Source organism: Rhipicephalus microplus, chromosome 1 (genome assembly GCF_043290135.1).
Source record: "Rhipicephalus microplus isolate Deutch F79 chromosome 1, USDA_Rmic, whole genome shotgun sequence".
Lineage (NCBI taxonomy): Eukaryota > Metazoa > Arthropoda > Arachnida > Ixodida > Ixodidae > Rhipicephalus > Rhipicephalus microplus.
In genome coordinates, this window is record NC_134700.1 from 96,391,577 (window position 1) to 96,402,892 (window position 11,316).

Genomic DNA, 11,316 nt, shown 5'->3' on the forward strand with positions numbered 1-11,316 from the left:
CAGACATTTAAAATTTCTGTAGTATTTCACCGTTGTCATCTTAGACAGTTGGAAGTCATAGTAACTATATTACAATTTCGTAGGCCCCCGTTTATTTATATTGTCACATTCCTTATATTGCCACACTCACCCTGTTGCACTGTCAGTAGTTCTCTGCGCAAACCGCACCTGCATGTTCAGAAGCCTTACCGCGGTAGTTTAGTGGCTAAGGTACTCGGCTGCTGACCCACAGCTCACGGGATCGATTCCCGGCTGCGGCGGCTTCACTTTCGATGAAGGCGAAAGTGATGTTTGCCCGTGTACTCAGATTGGACTGCACGTTAAAAAACCTCAGGTGGTCGATATTTTCGTAGTCCTTCACTATGGCGTATTTCATAATCATATGGTGGTTTTGGGACGTTAAAACCCACAAATCAGTCAATGCATTGTTCGCATTGTTCGAGAATCTTCAGGACTCTAGTAGATCATTTTGTTAAGATTACACCCCGTTCGCGAACATTACAGATTATTTTGGAACCTTCTTGTCCGCTAGCGATAATGCAAGAATATTCGACGACACGTGTATATATCGCTTCACCGCTTGGCAGTTGCTTGACGGCCGTCGCCCTGTTTGCCGTTTTCAGTGCCAGTGGGTATCACTGTAACCTGACCTTCAGTTTGCGGGCCACAAGTTCGACCAAATAAACAATTTCATCTTGCACCTACAGTCTGCTCCCTTCGTCCACGTCACGACCCCGTGACAATATTCACGCAGGGTTGGTCTGGTGATACTGTCCTATGTAACTTTTGTTTAGAAATGGAATCAATAGAGCTCTATTTTTTGTCATGTCGCTGTTGCAGATTGCTAAAAACTACTTCTTGCTATCCCATTCGCTAACTTGGGGTTGAACTTTACAGCCGACAGTAGTACTTACGTTTGATGCTTCGGCTCGAAGTTTCAGCCACAAGAACGTTTGGGATGCTGTTTGCACTTACCTTCATTGAAAAAAATCGAATATGACTTTAATTATATACTTATTTAGGTATCGCTATGGCAGTAATGAGTTGACTTAAAACGGAATATTTTCATTGTAGTTTGTGTTTCATTTATTAACTATAGTGTCAGAGCTAAACAAAAATAGAAAGAATTATTGGACTCTCCCCTTTCATAAGTATGTTTCTTTTTTGTTATTAATGTTTGATACCTTAAATGCCTAGCAAACTCACATAACGCTTCTTGGCCACTCTCTAAGAGTGGGTATGAGCCATGTTAGAGGCCTCATCATCATAATCATCATCTTCCGCCAAACATTCATGGCTTGAAGGTACTGCTCCATTCTACGCTGATCGGTCAAGCTGCCACACTTTATCTCCACTGAGGCATGACGAACGCCAGCAGCCCAGGTGCGTGAATATGCTTTCTGTTTTACGTTTACTATGGCAGCCTTCAAAGCGTATGCCTTTCCTTAAGTAATGAATTATATTTATGAAGTTAGGCATAGAACGCAGTGAAACACATCCGCCGAGTGTCTTATCAAGAACCTGGTAGTTTTGTTCAAGAATAATTTTACGCTAAATCTCTTCGATGTCTGTTAAGACTGCAGTAAGTCAACAAAAATCAGGCAAGCACTAGAGCTCCATGCTCAGAGATCGCTTTTTTTCATCCATTTACGTTGCTCTTCTTTCCCTTCTTCTATGACTTGATAAATTACTAGAGCGACTGCATTCGCCCCTTAAGCTGAAAATGTGATGTCACTTGGTTCCGGGTGTGTAAATTTCCTTTAATGGGACCACTTTAATCAGATAGCTTTTTGATCTCCCGTAGTAGAGTACATCATACTCTGAATGGTCGAACATTTGTTCTGAACAGATATTGATGGAGCAGGGGTGGCTTTCTTCTCTCCCATAGTCGAGCATCATATACTCCAAATTGTTAAACATTTTTTCTAAACACATAGTTGGCCAAGGTAAATGTGCCGTGATAACGCAAACAGCTGAAACCTTCTATTTATATTGCTAATGCGCATAAAATTCCAAAGTTATAATAAGCAAGTGTACGAGGCAAACGGTTTACTAGAATTTTCGGTACTGTCGCCCATCAATAATAGCAATATTGTAACATTGATTTCTACCATGCCGACGAACACCTGCTGATGTCAGCAAAGTGCACGAGCAGCAGGTTAACAAAGAAAGCACTGCAGCAGCGCTTCCACGAGCTCAGGTAGGATATATATAGATTGCAAACAGGCTGAATCAAAGCTCAATGCTGGTTACAGCACCTGCCGTGCGTTAGTAAACACACATGTTCAATGTAAATTTGTTCTGTTAAGAGGCATTCCTATGGTGCTCTAGTTAGAGTGATTATTTTTGAATGCGAAACAACACCACAATAAAGACGACAGGACAAAGTGATGAAAAATAATCACCGCGTATTCCCGCCTGCAGCCCACCGACGTACACAGTGTAGTGCAGCCTGCCTGCGTAGAGGTTACAGTGTGACTGATAGCCCGAAGGTTGGGCGGCCCGATTAAGATAGAGGCAATATGCCAGAAGCGCGTGTACTTACATTTTCATGCGCAATAATTAACTTAAGGTGTATAAAATTTCCGGACCGTTCCTATGTTAAAAATTATTTATTATGGTATCGTGGTAGAACGCAAAACTATAATATTATTTATAAATGTCTAAAGGACTGGAATAGAAATTGGGCAGATACAGTAAGGTAATACCAAACATTTTTAGTGAAAGCTAGCTGAGATGGAAAGTGCTCTGCTGTCGCAGAAGAAAATTGCACTTGAAATTGTCATTTAAGATATGCCATAAAAATACAGGCATTGATAAAGACCTTAAACCACCGCATTATCTCTCTGGGAGAACCGATCATGACCTTAATATTCAAAAATACCAGACTAGAATAAATCTTTATGGCAATTTTTTTGTTCATAGTTTACAGGTGTAGAATTAACTGTCTGGTGACCGAGTGTGCTGCACTAACGAAGAAGTTTTTTCAAACTGTCGCTGCTCTGTTTACGCACTTTTGGGTTTAGCAGGATATTCCTATATTTTGCTGCTGCTCTACTGCCCGAGCAAGTGTTCCTTGTGTAACGCGTTTACTGAAAGAGTGTTGCTGAGTTTGGGTAGCGCGTTTACTGAACAAGCAGGTGTTCTTTATGCATCGCGTTTACTAGCACTCTAAGGAAACTTCCTGTGCACTACCGCCTTGGGACTATTTTAAGTGCAGCCCGTGCTTACGCCATGAGCAACGACCCTGGCGAAACGTGTCTAGCATGTTTTGAGGACATACTGACAAATGAAGAATGCATGAAATGTGCGGAATGTGGTATGCGTTATCACCTCGGAAAGTGCTCAGGCGTCGGCGAGCGTACGTACAAATCCAAAGACGTTGAAGCGCGGGCGAGTATGAAGTGTCAGACATGTCGCTTAACAGCGTCTCGAAGCGCTGCCGCTGCTCGACAGCAGGATGTCAATGTATCCATTGCTATGAGCAGGCAGTTGGCGGACATAAGCAGAGCGCTTGCTGCGCTTACAGTTAAGGTCGATGAGATAACGAGTCTTAAAGATGCAGTGAGCGACATTGAGACATCTGTGCAACACATGTCTGACACTTATGATAAGCTTATAGAAGCCTCAAATAAACATGACAAGCAAATCGAAGCCCTAAAAAAGACAGTTGATACGCTCTGAGTAGCTAATAACAAGCGAACAATTGCTGTGCTGCGCACGGAGCTGAACGCCCTAAATCAATATAGCAGACAACAAAACATGGAAATACATGGCTTGCCTGAAACTGAACGCGAAGATTTGATGGAAAAAGTGAATGAACTGGCAAGAAGGCTCGATTTGCCGGTGCTTACAAAGAATGATGTGGATGGGCTGCATCGCATTTCCTTGAGGTCAGACAAAACCCCGGTCGTGCTCATCAGATTTTGCAAACAGTCCACAAAAGCACTGTGGATTGCGAAGCGTAGCGCTCTGAAGTAATGCATAAAGGATGTTAAGTTTTTTGACAACAGCGCAAAACAAGAGGTTATTGTGGTTCGCAAAGACAAAAGCTGCGGAAGCACACTACCGTTTTGTCTGGACGAAGGAAGGGAAGATATTTGCTCGAAAGGAACCATGTACTCGCGCCATCAACATCAACAATGAAAGCGACTTCGACAAAATTATCTAGAACAGACTGTGCGTTTAGTCAGAAAAGAAGTTAGTGAAAAATGACCCATTTTTTACTGATTCATTCCTAGAAGTGCTAAAACTTCTGGATACAATACCAAAAATAGCCCGTCCTTTTATCACTTAAATGCGCAAAGTTTAAGAAACAAGGGAGAAGTCGATGCTGAAATGAAGCAGATCAACTACACTTTTGATTTTTTTGCTTTTACCGAGACGTGGTTCCGCTTGGAGGAAGAAGTCATTCAATTTACTGGCTACAAACATGTAACTCTATTCAGGAAAGAAAAACAAGGTGGGGGTGTGACTATATGCACGCGCCAAAACTTATCTTTTGAAATTCTGACTGACTATAAGGGTGTTTTTGAAGATTTCGAATGTGTCAGCCTGTTACACCGGTACATTTTTATCATTGCGCTGTACCGCCCACTTCAAGGTAACACAGAAGCCTTTCTTCAGTTTACTGAGACATGTTTAGATAATGCTAATTCAAATAATTGGCGTGTTATTGCACTTGGTGATTTTTATATTGATGTTATGGGTAGATCTCCGATTCAAGCGGCCTTAACAAAAATAATGCTACTGTATGGTTGTACAAATACAATTGAGTCCCCAACACGAGTAAACAAATCAACAGCAACAATAATAGATCTTTGATACACGAACTTTTCTCGAGACGCGATTTTTTTCGGAGTGTTATCGTCTGGTTTGAGTGACCACTTGCCGTTCTTTGTATTTGTCCCTTTAAGTAAAAAACAAACTACCTCTATCCATTCACGTGAAACTAATGATTTCAATAATATTGCTGTTTTCTGTGAGTTGCTGAAAACAACAGATTGAACAGATATCTACAATGCAACCGATCCAAATGAAGCGCACGGAAATTTCATTATAAAGGTTATTAACCATTACAATGTCGCTTTTCTTGTTATGGCAATTAGAAAATACAGAAAGGCCCGTGAAGATTGGATAAACAAGGCTCTTTTTATGAAAATAAAAGAAAAAAACTCAATGTTCGCTAAATTTTTTAAAACGAGAAGTTCTGAGATATTAGCTGAATACAAAAAGTTTTGTTATGTGCTAAATGCTGACCTAAAAAAAGCAAAGTCGTCATTTTACAGAAAAAGTTTTCAAACATAGGTAACAATCCTAAGCAGATCTGGGAAGGAGGTAAAACTCTCATCGGCAGCGAAGCTAACACAACACCCGTCGAAATGCTGGTTAAAGGTATTATCTATGAAGGTGTTCCATTAGCCGAAAAATTCAATAAGCACTTCCTGGAAGCTCGTAAATATGCCAGCTCAATTCCCTTGCCTAATAATACCTCTCTTACGTCATGCATTCAGATTTCCAACTATGAGATAGTATTTCTGACGCCAACAACAGAAGTAGAAATCACAATCATTATTAATTCTCTAAAAAAATACTTGTGCTCCTGGTGATGATGACATCTCATCCTTGCCAATTGAAAATTCCATTAGTTGCCTTATAGACCCACTAACCTATATATTCAATCAGATGTTGGCTACTGGCGTGTTCCCAGATAGATTAAAGATAGCACGTGTTACTGTTGTCTTTAAAGGTGGAAATAAAACAGAATTCGGTAATTACCAGCCAATTTCAGTTCTGCCAATTTTTTCTAAGGTTGCTGAAAAAATAACTTATACACGTTTCTTTGGCTTCCTTTCCGCAAATATTGTGATAAGTGATCATCAATACGGTTTTCAACTTGGGAAATCGACTGAAACCGCATTGCTTTATATAAAAATGTCTTAATTCGAAACATTGAAATGAAACACTTTACGATCGGACTATTTCTCGACTTCAGTAAAGCGTTTGGTTTGGTTCAACATGACATTCTCTTAGCAAAATAAGAAATTTTTGGAACTCGTGGCATTGCAAGAACCCTTATTAAAAGCTACCTGACTGCACGTCGACAATACACAAAGCTACATAACTACACTCGCTCTAACTACGGAACAATAAAGTATGGAGTACCTCAGGGATCAATATTAGGACCCCTTCTATTCACTGTGTACCTAAATGATATTGTAAACATACCTTCATCTTCGAACATTATCCTATATGCCGATGACACTAACATCTTCTTTTCTGGTCCCAACCTAAAAGAACTTGAGCAGAGAGCGAATAGCTGGCTTGAAGAATTAGAGGGATGGTTGAGGGTAAATCAGCTGAGATTAAACGTGAAAAAAACTAATTTCATTTTATTCCGTGCTAAAAACAAAGCAATACACCACAACCCAAAACTCAATTTTGGTAATTCAGAAATAACATATACCAGTAGCTGCAAGTTTCTGGGCGTACACTTCCGCAATGACTTGAGCTGGTCTGATCACATGAGTCATGTAAAACTGAAAATGGCCCAATCTATTGGTGTTATAGGCCGTACTAACCATCTTCTTCCACATTCGGTGGCAAAGCAGCTATACTTTTCTCTCATTCATTTGCACCTCACATACTGCAACTTAGTTTGGGGCATATGTAATAGGACCAATGCACAAAAATTGATTACCTTGCAACAAAAAGCATTGCAGCTAATAACTAAAAGGCCAGATAGACATAGACATAGCAATTTATTTTCTGTTTTTCGTGTATCGTGTTTCACTGAATGCTACAAACTTCAAGTGATGGTTCTTATTTCAAATCGCACAAAACAAGATTTTGCTTCATTCAGCAATATGTACCTCACTCGTCACATTGAATATTACTTACGAAGGACGTCACTTGTTTCAGCACGATCTAGACCAAATTATGGTACCCAAACACTTGACCATCAAATAGTAGATATATGTAACAGTTTTCCTTCTGTAGTAGAATTATCACAGATAAGCAGATCGGTGCATCATTTTAAAAACAAAGTAAGATTACTCTTCGATCCAGGATGAAGTGCTTGATCTAATATGTTTTGCTACTTGCGATGTATACTTTTGTTCACCAGGTTGTACTTCACTGCATTTCAATTGTTAAGCTACGCACAATAGCTCCACTTGAGTTCTGAATTATGATGGATACTATTGCACCTCTTCATTCATTAAATTTATTCACAACTTTATTCTGATGGACATATCAACATGAAATGTTTTTTATAGGTTTTCGTACTTGTATAGCGAAATTACTTGAAATTCCATGACTTCTCTACAGTGATGCTGAAGAATTGTGCTGTACTGGATGTTTTTCGCTTTCCTCACCACTGTCCTTGTTTTTGTTTTTTTTTTGTTCACGAAACTGTTTACACGAGTATATGTCTCACTCCTTTTTTTTGTTCACGATCCGGGATGTAGGCCTGGTCAGGAAACAGTTTCGTCTGTTTCCTTTTGCCTCTTCTTCGTGGCATGTAACTGTTGTGTACACATTCCAGAATAAAGCATTATTATTGTTATTATTATTATATTGTTAGTATTATTTCTGCATAAAAAAGAAATAACTAACAGCAGTACAAAAATGACAATAAACCAAATTTAACCTTTTATAACAGAATTTCAATATAAGAACTGCTCGGCTCTTGGCTAATCCCCCAGCATGGATGTGTACCAGAGATTTTTGTGTCAACTCCACTCACTTCCTGTGTGAGATTTTCTCCTGCAAATGAACCATCGCTCATAACTCCGGTACAGTGGTTGGCTGCACACAAATACTGTCTTTTTATCTGCGGTAGTCCACTAAAAGATCTTACTCGGGCTTTGGGTCATAACCGGTGATCCATGGCATGAAAAAGCACCTGCTGTGATATGTTTCGTCTTCCGGGAATTTTTAATAGTTATGTCAGTCTTCGGATTATGTCAGGGTACGATATTCTAATAATGAGTGGAATGACTGGGAAATCATTTTTTGAGAGCTGTATAGGGCTACAACATTCAAATATGGATTGTATTTGTTTCTGAAACCTCTCCGTGTACAAACCATACGTGATATGTATGCATGAAATAGTGAGAACTGATCGCACAAATAAATGTTCTGTTTGGTGCAGGCACTATGGCGGAACATCAGCGCACTGGGTATGATATGCTTGAAAAAGTATGCGGACAACCGTCCGAGCATTCTTCCGACACGTTGCTGACAAATGCACGAGGAGCGCATGGGTGCTTCACCGGTTCTATCATGGAGCCGTGCGAGCCGTGCACGGCATCCGAGGGCTGTACGTGTCGCATCGCCCGCAAGCTGTCAGTATGGAATGAGTTTCTTTGCCAGTGTCGACTCGAGCTACGAGAATCGTCGGGCGCACGAGGAGAACTCTCCCTGGTCAGCTTCGAAAAGCCGTGGGTACCAAGTCAGGATGAACGAACGACGCGAAAAGCCATCACGCTAGCCTGCTGGCTAGTAAAAACTCACCGCTGCGTGGCGACTCTTGACATCTGCGTCATGGCGATGGAACCAAGAGAATTCGCTCTGCTCGTCGACGAGCTTTGGGGAAATACTTTTGTGAAAGTACTAAGGATTCATCATCCCCGTTTCGCCGCTAGGAGAACGCAAGAAGACATCTGCAGGCTAATCTCTTCCTTGCACACATTGGAAGAACTGGAGTGTCCCACGGCGTGGAAGTGTCCTGTGGCATTTCTAGATGTCCTGTCAGAGCTCATTCTAACAACGACGTGCCTGGAGGCTTTGCGAATGCCTATGGTGTGCATCAAAAACCACGGCGTGGCAGCGTTCCTGAAAGCGCTTGTGCAGAACAGCACCCTCAAAGAGCTCTCACTAGACGAGTCTTTTATAGGTGAAGCATCGCTGTCCAATCGATCTGGGTTCACGGATTACTTGAGGAGGAATGCAACTCTAAAAAGTCTGGAAATCATGGCTTGTAGCAAAATCAACGATTCTCTAATGTGGATTCTGAAAGGTCTGTTGGAAAACCACACAATTACAAGGGTCAGCCTGACAAACTTTGTCGTCGATAGCCAGAGTTCCAGAATTATAGCACTTATTTTCGCCAGAAACAAAACAATAAGCAGTTTTAGCATGATTTCCACGAGAAGGGACATTGAAGTACATGACGATACGGCCAATGAGGACTGGGTGGAAGCGCTGAAATCTAACCGAACTCTGAACGCAGTCAGGCTGCCCTTGTGCGCTGGAAAATTGGAACAGTGGGAGTCTATTTTCCAGGCACTGCCGACGAAAGCAAATCTAAAGATCACCATCGAGTGGAGCGTCACGCAATACCACCTTCTACCTATAGTGTGCAGCGTGCTCAGAAAGGCCGGCGCCGAACAGCGAGTATTCTTCGAAACAAACTTTCCTCCAAGCAACGCCGATATGCTGGAGTACAAGGGATTTTCTGAAATATTCGCACCTCTGCGAAGGGACACCAGAAGCGAGTTCTCACGTATATTGCACAAGTTGCCAACCGCAAGTCACATCACATTGGTTCATCTTGAAATCTCGATGGACGCTATAGACGCGCCGATGTCTTCGCAGATCGCCGACTACATCAGGCACTCGACCACCCTGAAGAAGCTACACCTATCCTTGTTTTGCGAGCCTTCTCAAGAGATCCCGGGGAGCAAGTCTTGGGCTGAAATTGTTACATCAATGTCTCGGAATGGAAGCGTCGAGGAGTTGCACATTAAGTTGCCCAATATAGAAGGCCAAGACACCAAGATTCTCGCACAGGCTGTCAAGTCCAACAAAAACATGCAGCGTGTGTACTTTGTGCCCGAAAGATCCCTTGATGCGAACGACTTTTTCCGGGTTTTAGCCGAAAACATCAGGGAAAATCTCACGTTACTCGCTGTTGTCGTCGACGTTACCCTGGATGACAAGGAGTTGGCGAGGAACTGGTTTATTGTTTGGGACGTCATGCGGCGTAATTCTGGGCGTCTCAGGCACGCTTCTCTATTCGTTAGTGGAACTCGATGTGATCGGTGAGTACGCGTGGCGTAGCTCACTATTATAACAGCTTTCCAAACAAAATGCACGTTTCCAGCTTAACAATGTATAGTGGGGAGTCGGAATTGAGTTTTTTTACACGATTGAAAGTTCGTAAGACTTGAACTAGGCAATTATACACGTCCGTGTATTACTCACTGCTAATCTCGCCCTGAAACGATGTTCACCTTGACGCGACGTGCACCAGTACATTTCATTCGAGTGCGTGTACTAAGTTCACCAATCAGCCCACACAATCTTCTACGTTTAAGCTTCTGAATCCACTCTCTGCAGTACGTATCTGAGTGAACAGCACAATTTTATGTTAGGCCATTTGTACCGTCATTCCTACAATTTTTTTTGTCAAAAGTTGAAAGTGCATATTGCATTTTTCATGTTACGGTACTAAATACAGAGATGCTAAGGAGGAGGGGGGGCATAAAATAACGTACACAATATCTCATCGTGGAAAACAAACATACTTTGTCTTATCTAACAAAATTAACCTTTACAGGGCATGTGCTGAAGCACTGGAATGGATGCACCTTCATCCCGCCCTGCCGGAACAAGTCGCCGAGCTTTCCTCGGTTCCCAAAAGTGACGCCATCCTTATGATCAAAAATGCGGTCAAATTGCTAGAAGGCATGCACGAGTTCATGAGGCTCGCTGGTGTCGTCAGCCGGCGAGTGTCATGCCAGTGGCGGGAGGAAGAGACAGCGCAGCTGTGTGACCTGAACGAGGACTGCTGGCGAAGAGTGCGCGGATACTTGCGGCTCAGTGATGTGGGCTACTCTTCGGAAAGAACGTGAACATTTATGAATAACAATATTGCGATATGTGATGTACCTCCACGTGTTCATTCCCAAAATATTTTCGTTCGTTCACAGCTTCAAACGACGACGAATGTTTCTGATAGACATTTTAGCATGCGTGATTCCTGTTAAGCATATGATGAGGGTGATAAACAACTTCGGCTGATAAAAGTGTGCTCTCGGTGAAGTAGATTTGTGCATGTATTCTCGCTATTGTTTGAGGAAAATCGCCAGAATCAGTTCATGGTGATAGAAAACTACTGAAGCAGACGCAATGTTGCCACTAAACCTGCAGCAAGCGGTGAATGTTTGTATTTCTTGTGAGACATGGCTAATAGGTACAGAATTTGAAGCTAGCTTGTTTAGCAACCACCTGAAGAGGGATATCATGCATGAAAGGACAAATTAACAATCCAAACAGACACGAAGGCCCTTTAGACTGCCACTGAGGATT

The 11,316-nt window shown here is 41.9% G+C and overlaps 1 protein-coding gene across 1 annotated transcript; it reads left to right on the forward strand.

Annotated features, from left to right (window-relative positions):
* Positions 1 to 1,297: 1,297 nt before the first annotated feature.
* Positions 1,298 to 11,023, forward strand: LOC119178163 (uncharacterized). The gene is made up of 3 exons (XM_037429339.2): positions 1,298 to 1,383; positions 8,156 to 10,046; positions 10,565 to 11,023. Exons 1-3 carry the CDS (start codon positions 1,362 to 1,364, stop codon positions 10,857 to 10,859), a joined length of 2,208 nt encoding a protein of 735 aa, XP_037285236.2. The 5' UTR covers positions 1,298 to 1,361; the 3' UTR covers positions 10,860 to 11,023.
* The last annotated feature ends 293 nt before the right edge of the window (positions 11,024 to 11,316 follow it).